At 35.7% G+C, this 20,310-nt stretch overlaps 2 protein-coding genes and 1 long non-coding RNA gene across 5 annotated transcripts; 2 read left to right on the forward strand and 1 right to left on the reverse strand.

Annotated features, from left to right (window-relative positions):
* Positions 1-1,671: 1,671 nt before the first annotated feature.
* LOC126587625 (protein-tyrosine-phosphatase PTP1-like) lies at positions 1,672-6,657 on the forward strand. Of its 2 annotated transcripts, XM_050252709.1 has the most exons (9): positions 1,676-2,194; positions 2,273-2,369; positions 2,455-2,537; positions 2,636-2,776; positions 3,091-3,225; positions 4,685-4,833; positions 4,924-5,065; positions 5,855-5,942; positions 6,108-6,657. In XM_050252709.1, the coding sequence occupies exons 1-9, from the start codon at positions 2,009-2,011 to the stop codon at positions 6,113-6,115; spliced, it is 1,029 nt and encodes a 342-aa protein (XP_050108666.1). In that variant the 5' UTR covers positions 1,676-2,008; the 3' UTR covers positions 6,116-6,657. The 2 variants fall into 2 exon arrangements, 1 of the variants encoding a protein (XP_050108666.1); XR_007611134.1 differs by lacking the exon at positions 6,108-6,657 and having other exon boundaries at positions 1,672-2,194; positions 4,929-5,065; positions 5,855-5,922.
* A 4,255-nt stretch (positions 6,658-10,912) lies between these two features.
* On the forward strand, positions 10,913-18,634 carry LOC126587619 (protein PSK SIMULATOR 1-like). Of its 2 annotated transcripts, none has more exons than XM_050252702.1 (13): positions 10,913-11,245; positions 11,400-12,099; positions 13,008-13,333; positions 13,477-13,569; positions 13,672-13,762; positions 14,542-14,635; positions 15,186-15,283; positions 15,802-15,871; positions 16,383-16,486; positions 17,192-17,308; positions 17,451-17,527; positions 17,700-17,744; positions 17,827-18,634. In XM_050252702.1, exons 2-13 carry the CDS (start codon positions 11,743-11,745, stop codon positions 18,341-18,343), a joined length of 1,989 nt encoding a protein of 662 aa, XP_050108659.1. In that variant the 5' UTR covers positions 10,913-11,245; positions 11,400-11,742; the 3' UTR covers positions 18,344-18,634. The 2 variants fall into 2 exon arrangements, with proteins under 2 accessions (XP_050108659.1, XP_050108660.1); XM_050252703.1 differs by having other exon boundaries at positions 11,479-12,099.
* A 727-nt stretch (positions 18,635-19,361) lies between these two features.
* On the reverse strand, positions 19,362-20,103 carry LOC126587629 (uncharacterized). Its single transcript, XR_007611135.1, has 2 exons — positions 20,046-20,103; positions 19,362-19,706 (listed from the first exon to the last, which is right to left on the reverse strand). It is a non-coding gene; the product is annotated as an uncharacterized LOC126587629 (long non-coding RNA).
* Between the last annotated feature and the right edge of the window lie 207 nt (positions 20,104-20,310).

A 20,310-nucleotide genomic window follows, 5' to 3' on the forward strand; every position in this document is an offset into this window, starting at 1 on the left:
AGTGGTGTGACACATCATTGTCCCTATTATTAAGGGTTTTAGCAGGATCATCGTTGGATCCTCTTTGTGAGGATTTCAGAGATCATTCAATTACATATGTTCATTGTACATCGTGCGATCAGAAATCATTGTAAATTTTTTTATTTAAAATTGAATATAAACAATACCTGACAAAAACTAACCATACGATGTACGATGAACGAATATGATTTGAGATCTTTGAAATCATCGCTAAGAAGATCAAGCGAAAATCCCCTCTTTTAATGGTTGGTGGTGCGTTTTAGTTTGATTTGATTTGACATAAAAAGCATGATCGAGCCAACTAGCACTTAAGATTCAATTTGACTTGATTTTATTGAAATCACTTAGAATCGAACCGAACCGAACAAAGTCATTTGCACCAATTAGGGATGGGCAACGGTTATGACGGGCGGATAACCGTGGTTATTTACCAATAACCGTTTATGTTCATACCTGCATAACCGTTTACCCGTTGGGTAAGTACATAAATGGTTACACTCATAACTATAATCATTTATAAACGGTTATCTATACCCATAATTGTGTACCCATTTAACAATAATCATTTACCCGTTTACCCGTTTTTGAACCCGTTTTTGAACCCGTTTATCCTTTTTTATACTCATTTACCCCTTTTTCACCCATCTATATGTTTTTGTTTAACAATTTGAAAATTACAAAAAAAAAATTGTCATAATTTTCATTTTTTGACAATTAAACACCGTTATAAGTATATTTTAGCATGCATTTCCTTATTTTAATCATTTAAGTCTTCATACAATTCCAATAAATTGAAATAATAGTTTACGAACGCTACACCCAAGCAAGTCTTTAATTATAATCCATATGATTACAAAGTAAAGTTTCTAAAAACAAAAAGTAGTTATTATCTTGAATACGAGATGATTCAAAGTTCCAAAATAAATGTTTTGATGTATTAAAAGCCATATAAAAAAAAAATCACGGATTGAATTAAAAGCCCAACTAACAGTAAATGTTTTTTTTCCAAATTTACCCCTGACCGAACCTAATCAAGCCCGTTCACTGTCTTTGCCTTTTTCTGTCGCATATGGGGCTTTTGGTGTTGCCTCATTTTCCACACCCACCATTGTCAGTTACTTTTTTTTTAATTATTTTATTTTTGTTGTTTTGTGTATGTGTGTGCGTGTCTGTGTGTTCAAAGTTCCTGAGTAATTGTAGGTTATGTCAGGGGTAAATTTGGAAAAAAAAAATTTACGCTATCAAGTCTTTTTTTTAATAATTTCGAACACTTGCGATAATTTTTTTATAATTATATATATATATATATATATATATAAATTAAATTAAATGAATAAATGTATACCTGTATAACCGCGGGTAATGCTCATTATAATCGTAGATAATACCTATAACCGTTCATTTAAATTTCACGGATAAATAGTTATACTATAACCGTTTAAACGGTTACCCATAACCGTAACTGTGAACTTTAAATAAGCGGGTAATTGTGGTTACCTAAATTCATGGATATTTTGCCCATCCCTAGCACCAGTGGTGCCCTGTGCCGAGTCATCTTCTTTGTGGACCCATTCTAATCCAATCACATATTTCCCGTGTAACGTATGATTTTTCACACACTCTCTTCATCCAATGCTCTTGTCCAGTTTTCATCTTTAAAAGCTTAACTAAAAGTGAAAAGAACAAGATCACAATGTTCATGAAGTTAGTTTTAAGTTTTGATTTATTCGTACCTTTTACGCGTATTGGTTGGTTGCATTGCATACCCTCGATTTCGGTATCCAGGTAAATATTCGGGTCGGGGTGTACCCAGAAATATATCGAACCAAACCAACGCCCTCTGATTTCAACCAAATCGCAACTGTGGACAGAATATTGCAATTCCAAGAAAATTACCCAATCAAATTCTGTACCACCCAAACCCCAAAAACTGGGGAACGTCACTTCCACTTCCCGGCGCTCCCGCAGCCACCGGAGATCCACGGCGATGGCCGCCACCGCCTCTTCCGCCGCAGCCAAACCCCTCCCTTCTTTGAAAGTCTCGGCCGATTCTCCGCCTCCGAAACTCGCCCTCACCCCCGACCAGTACAAGTACTGCTCTCAGGCTCTCAAGCTCTTCAAAGAAAAGCTCCAGATGCCTGACCATATCAAACAGGAGTTCGCTCAGCTACAGGTCTTTGCTTTTTCTCCTGATTTATTTATTTTCTCTCAAAAAAATTAATAATTAACATCTGCCATGAATGCTTATTAGGCCAAGAGGATTACATTATCTGAGATGAAGAGGAACTGCACTGTGGCTCTTGACAGTGTCAATTCCAGCAAAAACCGATACACTGATGTCGTACCATGTATGCCTCAATCTGGGCTCTCTTTAAATTTTTACACAATTGACAATGTTGATAATTTGATTTGAGTTTTTGTTGTTGGATTCAGTTGACAAAAATAGGGTTGTTCTCAACTCCTGTAAGGATTACAGACCTTCTGCGAGGGGCTACATCAACGCCAGCTTAATCGCGGTATTTACATTCATGTTTCCGAAAGAGAGAATTGTGATCTGAAATGATATTAGTAACACATTAATGACCACTCATATTCAGTAATCTGTTAATTGTAGACTAGTTCATCCGAAAGCATTTCTCGATTTATAGCAACACAAGGTCCACTTCCGCACACATATGAGGATTTCTGGGAGATGGTACTTGAGCAACGCTGCCCGGTGGTCATCATGCTTACTCGCTTAGTTGACTGTTACACGGTACTTTCCTGTCTTGAGTTGCATTGTCAGGCATCTCATCGGAAGATATACAGTTAAAGAGGCTTTTATTGTCATGAAAAAATGCAATAAGAAGCTTGTTCTACATTGTACAGACCTTTTTTGAGAGATGCTACCTACTTATTTGTTAATCCATATGATATATTCTTCTTAACAAAATAATGCTACTGGAGTTAGTTTGCCCTTTCATGCTTATGGGTTTTGAGTGACAACTTCATTTTGAAATTACGTGAACAAATAAATTTACAAGTATTATTTTCTCCTGAATTCTTAACCTTTTTCCCATGTATGTGCAGATGGTTAAATGTGGAGATTATTTTCAGGCTGAAGATGGCCCTAGGGAATTCGGTAACATATGCATAAGCACCAAGTGGCTAAGAACTACTGACACTTCATTAGTGTTGCGCCTTTTGGAGGTTAACTCCAAAGAGGTAAGGCATCACATGATTTTCATTCTTGTCCAGGATACAAATGGTTGTTAAGCCAATTTAAAGAACATAATTAAGACTCATGCTATATCAGTTATCCTATTTGTTTTAATAGAATTTGGGGACAGGAGCGATAGATTTTGCTAGGGTCTTTAAAAAGTTTGATTACTTGGGGAGCATTTTGATACATCAGGAATATAATAATGCAGTCATTTCTGAATAGTAATGAGGGTTTCATTTGGTAGGAGGTAATCAAATGGCAAAATGTCATTTAAGACTCATTGTCTGTTAAACTTCATTGAAGAGTTAGTCAAAGAGTCAATCTAATGTTAATAGTTATTGCGTGAATTGGGATCTTGAGCAATGCGCTAATAGCAGTCTCCCAAATAGACTGGTCTCTGAACAGATTTTCTATATTATTTCACTCTCAAGACGAAACAATTCTGTTTGGACTGTTTTGATGCACGTTTTACGGATTAGGAACGACTTTGGAGGTATGAGGCGTTTTCCTTTTCCATAGTTTGTTGGCAATCCCAAACTTTGTTTCTGAACAAGACCTTTAGTTGACTTGATTGAGTTGAAGTTGATGCATGAGTCATGACAATGGCTGTAGGACAGTTAGGGTTTCTGTACTATAATCTTCTTCGTTGAACATTGTTCCTATCTCCGTTGTTTTCTGGCCACATCAAAGGAAAATTCTTGCCGAAAACAGTAGATGGCCATTAATGAGGGAACACAAAGAAGGAGAATGCTGTTAGGCCGGGAATGATCGAGGAATTGGGTTTCTGTTATATGTAATTCAAATTCGATGCTACGATACCCCTGAAGGTTGAAGCATATCCTTCAGCATAAAGGTGTGAGCATATGCCAAATACTCTGGTGTTTCTGTTGCATCACCTTGAGGCACAGATGTCTTGGAGCATGCTACGTAACCCCATGACGTGCATTCTCGATAATCGATAGTGTGCATCTTTGTTTATGTCTTTTGTTGTGGGGTTTTTATTTTGTTTTGTGTGAGTTTACCTGTTTTTGGAGTCATTCGTGGTAATATGATTCCAATATTTGCTGGATCTGAAATTCTGAATGTTGAAAAAGCACTTATTATGGGCCTTAGTTCTGTAATTTGATATTTATATGGTGTTTAGTTGTCTTAAGTTCGGTTTTGAGGTTCTATTTGTTGTTCCCCCCGTTAGATGTTATTTTTATATGCCTGTCCATTACTTCACATTTTGGTCCCGAAATTGCCATTTGAACATTAGAAAAAGAAAATAAAACTCAATTTTTGGGTTCTGGTCCATATTCCTTTAAATGTGCCTTTTTCTTGTTCAAATGTTTTATGAAAAGATTGGATTTTGTATTCCCTCATATTTTAATTGAATGGTTTGTTGGAATTATGACCACCATTGTGCATAGATTGGAGTGGTATTTCCTCACATTCTATTTGTTTATTGTTATGCTGCAGTCCGAAGAACCACCCATGTCTGTTTTGCATATTCAGTATCCTGAATGGCCTGACCATGGAGTTCCAAAGAACACATTTGTGGTTCGTGAAATCTTGAAAAGAATATATCAAGTACCACCAAACCTTGGCCCAATTGTGGTGCATTGCAGGTTAAACTCACTTTTATGACTTGCATGTACGGGTGATGCTTGGTAATTTATATGTGCATGTTTTCCTGACACCTTCACTATCTTACTCAGTGCAGGTATTGGGAGAACTGGAACATACTGCACAATTCATAATGCAGTACAAAGAATTCTTGCTGGGGACATGTCTGCTTTAAATCTTGTTGATACAATAACCACATTTAGGTCTCAGCGAATTGGAATGGTCCAGACACTGGTAACTTCTTCCTCATTTGTCTAAATATCCACTGTTAATTATTCTTTTTAAGGCTTATACCAGAACTGCCAAACGATTACCAATTACATTTCGTTGCGCCATTCACTGCATGCAATTATTATTATTTTTGGCAGCTTTGAGAGTAGAATAGAACACTGTCGAAAACTGAACTAGATGCCAAGTAGGTATTTGATAATTATATGAATTACCCAGTTCCTATCTTGCAGTAATGCAAATTGGAAACTCCCCTTGGACTAAATTGCAGACAAAACTGAAGATAGTAAAATAATCATAATGCACATGCTATAAACCACACCCTATATGTATAAATAGGGTGCGGCAAGGCTAGGGAAACATAGAGAAAAGCTAGAGACAGCTGAGAGGGATAAAGGGTGATTAGTTCTAGGGTTTTGCAAAAGTACTGCAACTCTATTATTAATCAAAGAAGCCATGGTTTCTCTACTCAGGGAAATCACAGCTGAATGTAGGCACAAGTTCTGCCGAACCAATATAAATCTTGTTTGTTTCTAGTTCTTTTCTAATTTGCTAAGTTTAGTCAATTGCCGCCTGATACGTCAAAGAGCAAGATCCAGAGAGTCAGAATTATAACATTTAGATCTTATTGGAAATTTTAATTCATAAAATTTGATAGCAAATGTCACTGATATTTCAGAATACTGGTTTGTTTTGTTGTAAAGAATAATATTTTAGGTTACTGTTTTCTGTCACTATGTGTGCCAACTTTACTAAAACAATTGTTCTAACTCTCTTGAACTTGTGATTTATTAGGAGCAATATATTTTCTGTTATTCTGCCATAGTTGATGAATTGGAAGAGCTCATGTCAAATTTGAATAGCCAAAACGAACTCAAAATAGGTATGCCCTTTGTCGTTCTTAATTCTTGTGTTTTAAAAGAAGATTGTCCGCAGTATGGTTAGGATTACTTGTGCAGCAGATAGCACTTTTGTTAAACGGCTAACATATAGCTGTGTTAATCTTGAATAACATCTGTCCGTTCCTTGTCTCCTGTTCTTTTGGCAGTAGCTTAATGATAACGGCAATGCTCATTAAAGCTGGAATTAGTCCGCTTGCTTATTGACCAACTCTGCCGGTATTTGTGCACTTCGCAGCGATCTGATGCATCATTATTCTTGTGGAACTAGTAGAGTGCTGCCGAGAGCTTATCAACTCTTCCCGAATCATCTGTTCCACTATTTCATAACACAAGAGACACAAGAGCACTAGGGATCGTAATGATTAGGCATTTCAAAGGTGTTTGCCGTATGATTCTGACAAGTATGACTCTGTATGTCTAAATCGTATAACTCCGATAGTCGAAAGATTGTATTAACTGCTCATTGGCATTCCTGCTCAACATTTTGCTAATTGGATGTGATATGTATTTCAAGCATGCATAGTGGCTGTGTAATATGGCACGTAGCGACATCAAATGTTGGTTCACTTGCAAGAGCGAGCCTGCAACGCAAGCCTGATAATTCAGATGCAGATTCAATTCTTGCCAAATCTGAGGATGTAAATGCAATTTAGCTGCTGCTACTTGTTTAAATCTTGACCACAATTTTAGACTCCAGCAGGATCCCGCCCGATGTTGACCATACAACTTGCTTTATGTGTATGCTGCTGTAAGCTTCTTTGTTTTTCGGACTAGAAAATTGCCAGTCTTGCACAATCTTTAAGACCTTGCACAATCTATACACAAGTAACGTAATTTTGATGCAACAAAAATGTTGCTCATTTGTGACCGAAAAGTTACTAGTTCAAGTTGTGAAAATAAGACTTTTTGCAAAGTAAGAATAAGACTGTGTATGATAGACGTTTCTCCCGATTCTTGCAAGGTGAAAAACTTTATTGACTCAAGGTTGCCCTTTTTTCTTTTTTTTCAATTTTTTTTTTTTTTGTGTGTGAACAAAATAAATTCATAGAAATTCTAGTGTATCTAGTAAGGTTGCCTTTTTTATACACAAGTAACACAACATATATGAAAGAAGAAAAAAAAAAAAAAAAAGCTTTTCATAATTACAATATGACAAAAGTTTCAGCATCATGTTAATTGTCTATTAATATTGCATAGAAAGTGACAATTATCACTCTAAATAAATCATGGATACAGTAGCATATCGAATAATAATATAGAAATAATTTCCATTAATTTTTTAGTAGATTGTTATCACGAATGGGTTGGTAAGATATTAGTAACATTCAGTACATTTTACCAACACTGTACATTTTACCAACACATATGGAATTAATCTAAAAAGTAGTCAACATATTTTAATGAATAATCTCAGATCAATTAAGAATGTGTAATTTATCTCATACATGAGCGAATTTCAAATCGAAGAAAGTTGAGATTTCATCATAAATCAATTTGTAATATGAGGAGTATGATGAAAGTTGAGGCTCCACGATACCATGAAAGAAGTTGAGATTCTACCATAAACTAATTGTCAATATGGGAAGTGTGAAGAAAGTTGAGGTTCCACTATAAAATCAATTGACGATAAAGGAATACATAACTCAACTTATAAGCCCATGAAAGAGTAGCAATGCTACAAGTCTTCCTCCCTTACTCTTCCCAATGTAAGGGGAACATTCTTACGACATAAGTTACAAATATATATTGTGTAAATTCTAAGGAGACTATCTCAAAAGTTAGACTTTTTATGAATTTTTTGTCATCTCACAGTTTAACATTAATTTTCGTGCTAATATTATAAAATATTATGTCTGTTAGAAGTTTTGAGACTCTTGTCCCACATTGGGGAAAACAAAATTCCCAAGGGCCTTTATATAGATTTAATGTTTTAGTTTAGTAATTACAACATGGGCCATTTGAAAATGGATTGAAGGCTTGGACCTTATGGTTGTGTGGATTAGGCTTGTATAATATAGCCTAAATACAATTAATATTAATTAATCAAGACAAGGGCCTTGGGCCTTAGAATTTAAAATTAATCTGATTCATTAATTTTAATTTTCGGATTAAGTCTTTAATTAATTTATTAATTAAAAACGTTTTGATTAAAAGACATAGCTCTTAGAAAGAGTTGTTTACCTTCAAATACACTGAACAGGTATTTGAAAGGGTGTGAAATAACCTATATATCTGTAATCACAGTTTCCAAATGGATCATCCTTTCTTGTTCCTTTCTTCTGTACGAATTTCTAGAGAGTAAATACACAAAAAAAAAATTCACTAGAGTTCTAGAATCCAGTGCGGATTGTAGAATTAGGTAGTTGAATCCTGGTCGAGTAGACGTATGTACGAATTTCTAGAGAGTAAACACACAAAAAACAAATTCGCTAGAGTTCTAGAATCCAGTGCGGATTGTAGAATTAGGTAGTCGAATCCTAATCGAGTAGACGTTGTAGAACCACAAGCACAGGAGTGGGACGAAAATACTGTTCGAAGGACATAGCTTTTACGCTAACGTCTACCTTCTGCAATCAAGTTAGTAACATTAATTTCTGTATTTATTGTATAATTTTCATTCTGCACAGCAAGTATATTTTAGTTAATAAAATAATAGAATTTCTGTTATTTTGTTTATTTCTGAATTGTTCTCCAACAATGTCGAATTGTGAGGTGACATATGTTCCATAAACAATCTCGTTGAGAGAGTCTCCTTACCATTTCCCTTGCGTAAGTTTTTCCCAGTCAAATACATTCAATCATTTTATTTATGTCTTTGATTTTAGGAAAGGTTGCTTTCGACTACCCCGTAGATCAAAGTAAAGTATATGACCATTTTTGAGACGAAAAATGCCCCAAAAGTCTTTGTTTGATCTTCCAAGTTACATACTTGACTTGGTCTTGCTCAAAACGAAGGCAACACATCATTTATCCATCTTGGCATCACCAAATAAATCTTGACCATCAATTGTTCATCTTATATGAATGTAGGCATATAGTTATGTCATTGACGCTGTCAGTTTCACACTCACTATGAAGATGAAGCTAATTGGCGGATTCGTTCTTTTTTAATTAAGATTAATTTAGTTTTGTTGTAATTGTTTGTGCTACTTTAACAGGTGATATGGTCTCGCCATTTGGTGATAATTTGGTGTGTTCTCAGTGGTTCTTGTTCATATGGCGGTCATGTAAGAGTTTTCCTCAAATCAAATTATTAGTCATCAGAGAATTTACCCATTTAACAACTTGTGTAATTGTATTAGTTAATTAAGGAAACCTCTTTATCCTTGCTTGTAAAAAAATATTTGTCCCAAGAAAGAATCCAAATGCTAAAGTTGACATCCATCATTTTAAAAAGGACCCTACATCTCATGACTCAGTTGACTCGGCAAGAGTTCATCATAGATCGACAAGAAGGTCGTCCAACTAGTTTTGGATTTAAATCAAAGACAAAGCATAGCATTACTTACAAGAAAACATGCATTATTAATCCATGAAAACTACGCCTTCCTTGGTCGCATTCTGCAAACCTAATAAAAATATTATTTTCTTTAGATGTGTATGTGTGTCTTTCTCCTTCACTTTATATTATTTGCAACAAATTTTCAGTGTTCATACATCTACCAAGACAAGTATTGTTTGGTAATATTCGGGGAGTGAACTGCCGATTTCTTCTTGAATTTTCTCTTAATTTTGACAAAAGTCATAGTTTATAAATTGACATGTACCAATTCTCTTGTTTAGATTCATAAGTAAATAAATTTAGAATTTCCGCTTGAAAAAAAACTTGACATTTGGGACTACCATTTCTTAAGTTTAAATTTCATGCAAATAAGTATCATTTCTAACTTTCTATGAATGAGAATTTAAAATGACAAATTTGTAAAATATAATTCACCAAAAAAATAATGTTAGATTTACCATATATTTGTAATACATTTTAGTTTCACTTCATGTAATATTCAATCAACACCTAAAAAGGTAAAATAATACTTGATAAGATAGAATCTTTAATTAATGTGATGTTTACACATTCACTTAACACATCTCGTACGGTATACCAATATTGATATATGACTAGTCGAATGAGGATACTCTTTGTGAGCATCCTGGAGATTTTCAAATTGTGTCTGTTTATCGTACATTGCGTGATTAATTTTCGTCAGTTACTATTCATATTTAATTTTAAATAAAAGTATTTAAAATAATTTCTGATCGCACTATATACGATAAACGGACACTATTTAAGGATTCCTAGAATTCTCACAAAAAAGATCCGAAGAAGATCCTCATTCTGACTAGTCAGGTTAAACTAAATAAACCTAGCAAAAATGTTACTCTTATTAAAAATTATATATCACATTTATACCGTATTTTTAATAAGATAGATCCATTTCTGTTTGTGGGCCAAACATATATTAGAAAAGTTGAGTGCCAACCGAAGCTTAATCGTTAAGACTCTTTTTTTTTTGTCAAATGCTAATGATTTTTCAGTTGACAATTACAGGTTAATTTTGTTTTTTTGTTTTTTTTTTAATTTTTGAGCCGAGCGATAACATTAGTAAGTTAGATATTAAATTATTTATCAACGGTGTTTGAACTCATGCCGTCATGTAAAAACATAATACTTTTTCACTACTATAGTAAATGATCAATTGCTGTTTTATTTTTAAGGAACTTTAATAAAAAGCTCCAAATACTGTTTATTTTAACGAAAAATCACATTTTTACACTAAAAAGTCAATCCTGATACTATTCACTTTACCATTTATTTTGTTTATATCGTTAAAACTTAAAGTTTTGAAACTCTTTTCATTGGTTTTTCTTTATTTTTATTTGGTGCAAATAAATTGAGCAAAATACATAAGATTAGCAGTCCAGTTGGTGACTTTGTTTTGACTACCTTCACTATCTCCTCAAACGGGAAAGAAAGAGACTGTTTGTGCCAGGCCCAGAGCCTCCACTAACCAAACCTAGAGAGAATAAGGAGAGAGAGAGAGAGAGAGAGTGAGTGCAAAAACTGCCTCTCACTCACTGCTGCTGCTGCTCTTTTGCTTTTTGCTGGGTTTTTCTAGTTTTCCCTCTGCTCTTCTTAGTTTCTTTTTTGCTGTGTACCTCCCTTTGCATGTACTGAAAAAAAGGAAATAAAAAACCCATCTTTCCATTCCTATCACCATCTCTGTTTCTTAACCTATTCAAAAGTATTGCAGTACAGAATCTCTCCCATCTTCTCACAGATCCAGCTGTAAGTCCCCTCCCCTCTTCTCTCTCTCTCTCTCTCTCTCTAACTTGTACAATTTCTAACTACTATTGCTTGGTTTGCTTTGTATCCATTTGTAAAATCTCAAATATTGCAATTTATCTGACTTTTGGATGTGGGGTTTTTCTGTTCTTTGCAGATTCCATCCTCATTGTAGTTTAATGTTGGTTATGAATGTTTCTGATTGGTGGGTTATGGTTAATTTCTTGAATTTGCAGCTTCTGTGATCCAGAGTTGATGGATTGGAACTCCAAAAGTGATCAGAATTGGTTTTGCGGTAATCTATGTTGAACCCGGATATCTGTATTACTTATTTCACAGCTTTGGAGTTGGTCATTCTTGTTTTATGACTCGTTGAGGATGATTCCGATTTCGCCACTGGTTGCTTCAATCTTTAGCTTTTTATAGACAGCAATAGTCGTCCGGAGTTGGGTTGGCTTTAACTCTTGAAGAGGCTTCAAGTTCTTGTCTTTGGATTTTGTATGAAATATACTTTGTGGCTCATCAACACAATGGGTGGGATGTGCTCCAAGACGAGGAGATCCACTGTAGACGATGTCAATGTAAATAATGCCCCCAATGGAGGCATTCCTACTGCTAATGGCCATCCTAGTAATGGATCTCGTGGTCTGCCCCCGAAATTGAATTCCAATTCGACTCCATCCCCAGTTAGTGAAGGCGTGGATAAACAATTGCGAGACCCGTTTATGTTGCCGGAGACAAATAATATGGTACCTTATGGGCTCATTACAGATGATGTCAACGACGGGATTCCTCACTTGTCGAGGACCTTATCGCACAAAAATAGATCTAACAAGTCTAAGCAGGCTGTGGCAAAGGTAATATTGACTTTTTTATGTTAATTTTTAGTCCTTCACTTCTTGTTGTGTTGGAATGAATGATGTGAAATTGCGGTACGCACATTTTAGTTTCTATACCTTTGGAACCACAAATTGTTCCGTAGCAAGTTGGGATGGAACTGTTACTCTAAAAGTGTAGTCATCAGAATGAGGGTGACAAGCTGTTCAAAGACGCCAGTTTTATGAGTTATTGCGTATTGAGTTGGGCTTTAATTAGGTTGAGCGTGAAACTTGGACTAGAAGAAAAGTTTGTCCGTCTGTTTCTCCCACTTGGTTTGGATTGAGGGAGTTGACTGGACTTGGTGATAATACAAGTGAAATACTTTAAACACGAAAGTCTTTCAGGAATTATCAGGGCTTTTTCTAGATTGTCTTTTGGTTGAACAAATATTTAGAACACGTCATTAGAAAGTAAGGAAGGAAGTATGAAGGAGCAGATTTGAGCTAGGGTATTCCAGTATCTACCACACTATTTAGTGAGAAGAATATAATTATAGGCTTTTGGGGAAGGGATAAAGGCTCTAGTTTTATGGAGGTGTTGAACAAAGGCTGTGTCTTGACTCTTGGGTAGTGTGAATGCAGAAAAGTAGAAGGTTTTTTTGACAGATAAGGGGAGAGGGTGGAAGCTTTGTGGAATAGAACAGATATTTGGAATTTTTTGTGGGTTTCGGTCTCCAGAGGAATTCTTTTCCCGATTGGAGGGCCATTATACACAGATCAAGAGCTTCACAGAAAGATGTTCCCATTTGTATGTGAAAATCTTTTTCAGGGGATGCAACTCAATTATAGGGATGTTCCCTTTTAATGTTATTTTTAACTATTTACCATCGTTGTCATATCAGTTTATCCGTTATTTAATTCCTTTTCTTATTATTCATTTGTTATAGGTATCAGAAGTAAGCTCCCTTTTGGGCCGGGCTGGTACTGCTGGCCTTGGGAAGGCAGTGGAAGTATTGGACACCCTTGGTAGTAGCATGACGAATTTGAATCCAAGCAGTGGTTTTACCTCAGGGGTGACAACAAAAGGGAATAAAATTTCAATTTTGGCTTTTGAAGTCGCAAACACGGTTGTCAAGGGTTCAAATTTAATGCAGTCCCTTTCTAAGGATAACATCAAACATCTAAAAGAGGTTGTGCTTCCATCAGAAGGGGTACAGAATTTGATATCAAGAGATATGGATGAACTCCTGAGAATTGCTGCTGCTGACAAGAGGTTGATAATTGAAAATTCCTTGTATAATTTTCGGAATGATCGGAACAAGCTATTACTATTTTTATTTCTTAACATGTGTTTATGTATTGAATAATTGTACATGAAGGTTGGAGAGTTAATATTTTGTGGTAAAATTCTGGCAGAGAAGAGCTCAAAGTTTTCTCGGGAGAAGTAGTGCGTTTTGGAAATCGTTGTAAAGATCCTCAGTGGCATAATCTGGATCGCTATTTTGAAAAGTAAACCTATACAGAAATTTGATATTTTCCTCATGTCTGTTTCTGTTTAACTCCTTAGACGATGTTCTGACACTGCCACCTGTGCTATCTCCCAAATGTTAGGTTGGGTTCAGAAATTACACCACAAAGGCAATTGAAGGAAGATGCGGAGACAGTGATGCAGCAATTGATGACGTTAGTTCTAAATACAGCTGTAAGTACACGTATAGAGAATGCAACCTCTAGTAGCAGTTGATGACATTATTGACTTACCTTAGAAGTTTCTGTAACAGCATGCACATGTTGGAGAGAAAAATAATAATATTTTAATATCTCCTTTCCACTGGGAAACATATTGGCATAAGAATGTCATTGGATTAGTTTTACATTATTGTTTGTAGTTATCTTGAATGAGGTTCCCTCCTCAAGCTATGTGCTTTCTTGTCTGACATGGTTGAATTCTATAACTAGGATATCAAATGAAACTGAATTAAAATGCTTCATATTATGGATCAAAGAGGCTGTTTCTCCTCGTTTCTTTGTTTCTGTAGCGTTAAAAGTTGATAACTTTCCATATTTTTATATTTTGTCAGCTGTATTCTAAGTATAATAGGTTTTGTTGCTTGAAGTACCAAATATTTGGTCAATCATCTATCCGTATGAAGATTACAGTTAATTACTCAAAACGTTGTTTAGCTTTGTTGTAGTCCTAATTCAGTTGAAGGGCTTCCAAGCAAGACAATCAAATTTTCTGTTCTGCATTTAGGATTTAGCACTCTTTAGTGTTGCAGAATCATTAAACAAGCATTGGTGGTGTCAAAAAATGTTACTGCAACTGCTGGGCATATGTTGTTCCTTAGAACTTTACTGAACGATAACTTAAAATTTAGTAAACAAGCATTGGTGGTGTTAAAAAATGTTACTGCAACTGCTGGGCATATGTTGTTCCTTAGAACTTTACTGAACGAAAGCAAACCTTTTTCTTGGTTACAGGAATTATATCATGAGTTACATGCCTTGGACAGATTTGAACAAGATTATCGGCGGAAGCTTCAAGAGGAAGACAACTCAAGTACTACCCAAAGAGGTAACTTGCATCTTGTATTTCCTTTACAATGTCATATGAAAATTTATCTATATATTTTGGTCTTGTAGGTTAATAAAGTTATTCTGTTTTGTATTTATCCAGTCTTTTTTTTAGTTGATGACTGAGTGTCATAAAGAAAGGAGTACAGCAATCTACTTTCTATACATTTGTATGTCTGTGGAACTGTAGATTTTTCCATGGTCTGTTTCGGCAGTTCTCATATCTAATAATGATGCCAAGCTAATACTTGTTCTGAAGTTTGTTCATTATGTAATTTTTTAATTGTTACTATTTTGGTATTTCCGGATTTTTTCTTTGTTTGTACCTTTATAATGCCGTGCCGGGGAACTCAAATGTTTTTCCATTGTTGGTCTAAGCCAATAAACCTTTAATACCGGCGGTTGGCCTCATCTAAACGTGTCCTACAAAACCTTCCATATTTTTGAAATTTTGATTTCCTTCTATTTATTGTTTTGTTTGCAACGAAATGATTAGAGTTGCCTGAAAGTAATTTTGGTTTATTGTGCCTGTATATTCTTGTCACGTGTAGGAGATAGCCTTGCAATCTTGAGAGCAGAGTTGAAGAGTCAAAGGAAGCATGTGAGAAGTTTGAAGAAAAAATCACTTTGGTCCCGAATTTTGGAAGAGGTAGCAAGTCAATATTTCTATTTGTGTATCTCACCTAGGTGCAACTGAAAATAACTTTCTGTTGATCGAATGTAGCACACATAAAGTGGATGGTATATATTTGTTAGTCACAAAATAAAACTTTGGAAGCTTCAATTTGCGGCTAGAGAATGCACCCATATATTTTTAAGTACTCTTCTTCCGAATGTCTAGAAGGGATGTCATAAAAAGACATTAAAGCCTAAACCACTTGAGGAAAACAAATTACTTAATTGGTTTTTTGGAGAAAAGAAAAAAATAAACAAACAAAGCCAGCGATAGGGAGGGGACCTTTACTTTTATTTGATTTAAATTTTTTGGTTCTGAAGAAATAAAAAGATTGTTTTTTTTATTATGACATTTTGAGAATATTCTAGGATGTGTGAATTCTATGTCTTGTGTGCTTAAGTTCTGGGTTGTTGAATGATGATTGTGGGTGCACTGTGCCAATAGAATTTCCCTTGAAGTTCTCCAACTATCCTTATATCTCTTATTTACAGGTCATGGAGAAACTTGTCGATGTTGTTCATTTCTTACATATGGAGATTCATGAAGCATTTGGAAATGCAGGTATGTGTCAAAAGTTCGGATGGAATTTTTTATATTGGTATTCTAAGTCTGCTTGGAGTCTGCTTGGAGTCTGCTTGGACAGTTGGGAGTAGGACAGGAGGCTGAGAAAGATAATGCTATTTCTTGTTTTTGATTAAATTTAATACTTACAAAACAAATTTGCACCTGACTGCTAAAAAGTTTGGCATGGTTGAATTAGTATAAAAATTTAAGGGAATTGTTATTTGCACTCCAAAATTCTCATTGTGCACTCATCACAAGTGTTTTTCTTTCTAAATTTTGGAGTGCTAATAACAATTCCCAAATTTAAGTGTAGTTGATATATGGTATGGTATTGGAACCACTCCAATCTGGTAAAGATAACATCTCAAAATTAAAGCTAATGTCTCTTGTAATATATCTGTACATGTATTGTTTATCTCTTGTATTCAATTGTGCATAACAATTATTTAGAAGTTAATCGTAGTGTTCAATTATTAAGTGACTTTGTGTGAATTTTGTGATCATGCAGATACTGATAAACCTGTGAAAGGTTCTCAGAACAATCACAAAAAGTTGGGGTCTGCTGGTCTTGCCTTGCATTATGCAAATATTATCACTCAAATTGATCTTCTTGTGAGTTGATGATGTTATATTCATTTCCTAAATTTTCAACCTTTGTGATAATATTTTTTCTTTTCTTTTACTTCAGTATAAACAAGTATTTGGTATCGTCAGTGAACTGCTTAAAACGGTGGTGAAAATACAGTTTTTTTACTGTAAGCTAGCAGGTTTTAAGTTTCAATACCTTTTTAGGCTTCGATGTGTTTAGGATGGGGGTTATCTTAGTGTGGAACAACCGACTTTGAGTGTGAGAGTGGGTTGTATCCAGGTCAGTTTGGGAAACGTATTTCTGTGGGGTTATGCAACCTCTTTTTCTTAAGTGCCAAAATCCTTCTGTCTGTTTCTCTCCGTACTGTTCTTTTAAAGTTTTTGCTACCTCTAGACTATTTTTTTAATGAGCAGTCCTATGCCTGGGGGATTTCAAGCGTGGTTGTAAAGTATTGGGTTCTGATTTCTGTCAGTTGGATTCCATATATGTAGGATGTTCGGACAATGTATGTGTATTAGCTTTTCTTCTGTTGTGTATAGCATAACTAGCAAATAGCAGGTTATAGTAGTTACCTGGTCTATGACAGGAAGTTTCCCATTTTCTGTTAAAGCACAATAATCATTCTTCCCTTCAATCAAATGTTATGTTTGCTTGATAAATGGGAATTTTATGCTTTATATCAGATCACTTAGGCCATGACCTCTGAGGTAATGTTTGAATGTAACCAGGTGTCTCGATCAAGTTCTGTGCCTTCAAACACGCGGGATACTTTATATCAGGGGCTCCCGCCTGGTGTGAAATCAGCTTTGCGCTCAAAACTACAGTCATTTCAGTTGAAGGAAGAGGTATCTATAGTTTTATTTAACAAGTGGAATTATTAACAACTCAGCCTACATTGTATTTTACTACCACAAAGTAAGCTCATATTTGTATGCCCTTGCATGTACTGATCTATAACTTATCTTTGAATGCTTTTTCTTTTCGCAGCATACAATCGCTGAAATTAAAGCTGAAATGGAGAAAACGTTGCGGTGGCTAGTTCCCATTGCCACTAACACAACCAAGTAAAGCTTCATTTGCTTTTCTTTTATCCCCCTTGACTGGAGTGGTTTAACATATTATCCAATCTTTTTGGTGGCCACATTCTTCGTTTATGACAATGTTTATTTTCACAACCATCTCTCATTTTCCTTCAATTCTGTTTACTGATTACTCTTTGCGATGAGTTTTATGTAGAGCTCATCATGGCTTTGGCTGGGTTGGAGAATGGGCAAACACTGGGTGAGTTCTTAATTGCAGATTGCCTTCCATTTACTTGAGATTTCCTGATATTTTCTTAATTTTATTAGTTGTAATTCTTTAGGTCCGAGATGAACCGAAAACCTGCTGGTCAAACTGACTTGCTGAGGATTGAGACACTGCACCATGCTGATAAACATAGAACTGAGTCTTACATTCTTGAACTGGTGGTGTGGCTTCACCATCTCGTCAACCAAACGAGGGTTGGAAACTGTGGAATAAGATCTCCTGTTAAATCCCCTCTTTGCTCCCCCAACCAGAAGGCAATTCAGTTATGTATGAACAAAACCAACTGCTCATCACCCATATTAACAGTTGAAGACCAAGAAATGCTTCGATACGTAAGTAAGAGAAAACTGACACCGGGGATTAGTAAGAGTCAAGAATTTGACACCTCAAGGACCAGGTTCAGCAAGCATAACCGGCTGAGCAAGAGTAGCAACCACTCCCCGACAAGTGAACGTAGGAAGGATCCATTTCCAATCAGGAGGCCATCCTCCGTTCCTATCATTGACTTTGATTTCGACCGGAGCAAAGCACTGGATGTCATTGATCGGGTGGACACAATTCGAAGTATTTGAATGCACAGGCGAAGTGGTTCTTGTGTATGTATGTCTTGTAAGTTCATCTGCGGCATTTGTCCCTGTCGTGTGCTCTTTGTTGTGGCGGTGGCGACGCATGGAAGCGGGCATGGATGCTGAGAAACGAGAGAAGTCATGGCCGTTTTGAATGTCAAAATGTAGGGTGAGAAATGTATTTTGATCAATGTAAGTTAAATTTCTGTAGATGGAAAGGATGCTGGTTTTATACTTTCCTTAGTGGCTGGTATGTACAGAATATTCAATTAATAATCCAAAGTTCATGCTTCTCCACTGCTCTCTCAGAATACACTAACAATTAACATGATAGGATTGACACTGCTATTAGGGATGGGCAATGGTTATGACGGGCGGGTAACCGTAATTATTTACCCATAACCGTTTATGTTCATACCCGCATAACCATTTACCCGTTGGGTAATTACATAAATGGTTATACCCATCAAGGAAGAAAATGCCGATAATATCGGCGAAATATCGTCGATATTATCGGTTTTTCACGCAATGGATATTTTAATAGGTATCCGAATGGTTTTTGTCAAAATATTGCGATATTATCGATAATATCGCGATATTTTGGTTTCTCGACACTCACAACCAAGGAAGAAAATATCGGTAATATCGGAAATATCGGTAGTACGAAAACACGGAAATATCGATGGAAATATCGGGATAATATCGATATCGATAAAAATTACATGGAAACCATGGAAATTGTAAGAAAAACTTGGAAATTTTTAATGAAACTTTGTAGGATGTTTATTTAGTCAATTATCTATTAGTTTATCACAAAAAAATTGGAAGGAAATGCATTGCATGATGGATTTAACTGATTTAAGTTGATTATATAGCGAGCTGGCAAACATTGTGAATGTAGAAAATATGTAGTAATTAATGAAATAAGTTTAAACACATCATAATCATTTATATATAATTAATTAGTACAATATTTGGAGGTTTTATTTAGGATATTAAAAAAAAAAAAGGGAAGTGAATAAAATGATGAAGAATAATGTGCCGAATTTGACACTTTAAATTTCTTACACATAAGCATGCGTCTAGGCGTTGAAGTTCCAAATTATAGTATATCAATTAACGATTGAAAATCAATACATTGAATAAGACTAAACTTTAATTTGGATGCCGATTATGTTTTTTCAAGTTTATATAAAGTAAAAGAATTGAATTTTGGAAGCCAGGAGTGTGTCAATTGAATTTTGGCCGGCGTGCAAGGTATCAATCTCTTCGTCTCGTCGAGTAGTACAACTTTCCTTTTTGTTTCACTCAATTTCGTTGAGTATTGAAAAAGTTATACTCATTTGAATCTTACCCAGTTTCCAGCGACCTCAGTGGCTTTCGAGGCAATTTCCGGCCAAACCACAACGAGTCAGACGTGTGTGAGGTACCATTCTCTTCGTCTCTTCGAGGGCTACAACTTTCCTTTTTGTTTCACTCAATTTCGTTGCGTATTGAAAAAGTTATACGCATTTGAATCTTACCTAGTTTCCGGCGACCTCAGTGGCTTTCGAGGAAATTTCCTGCCAAACCACGGCGAGTTGGCCGGCGTACAAGGTATCAATCTCTTCGTCTCGTCGAGTAGTACAACTTTCCTTTTTGTTTCACTCAATTTCGTTGCGTATTGAAAAAGTTATACTCATTTGAATCTTACCCAGTTTCCGGCGACCTCAGTGACTTTCGAGGCATTTTTCGGCCAAACCACGATGATTCAGACGTCGTGTGAGGTACCATTCTCTTCGTCTCTTCGAGGGCTACAACGTTCCTTTTTTTCTTGCTTGATTTCGTTGAGTTTTGACAAAGGTATGGCCGTTTAAAGTGGGTGTAAATTTTCGGCCGAAATTCTGATTTTCTCTCCCATTGGGCGAGTCCCACATCGCCCCTATAAAACCCACATTCCCCTGCTGAGAAAAGCATAGCTTGTTCGGCCTTTG

The sequence above is a fragment of the Malus sylvestris genome, chromosome 10, assembly GCF_916048215.2.
Source record: "Malus sylvestris chromosome 10, drMalSylv7.2, whole genome shotgun sequence".
NCBI lineage: Eukaryota > Viridiplantae > Streptophyta > Magnoliopsida > Rosales > Rosaceae > Malus > Malus sylvestris.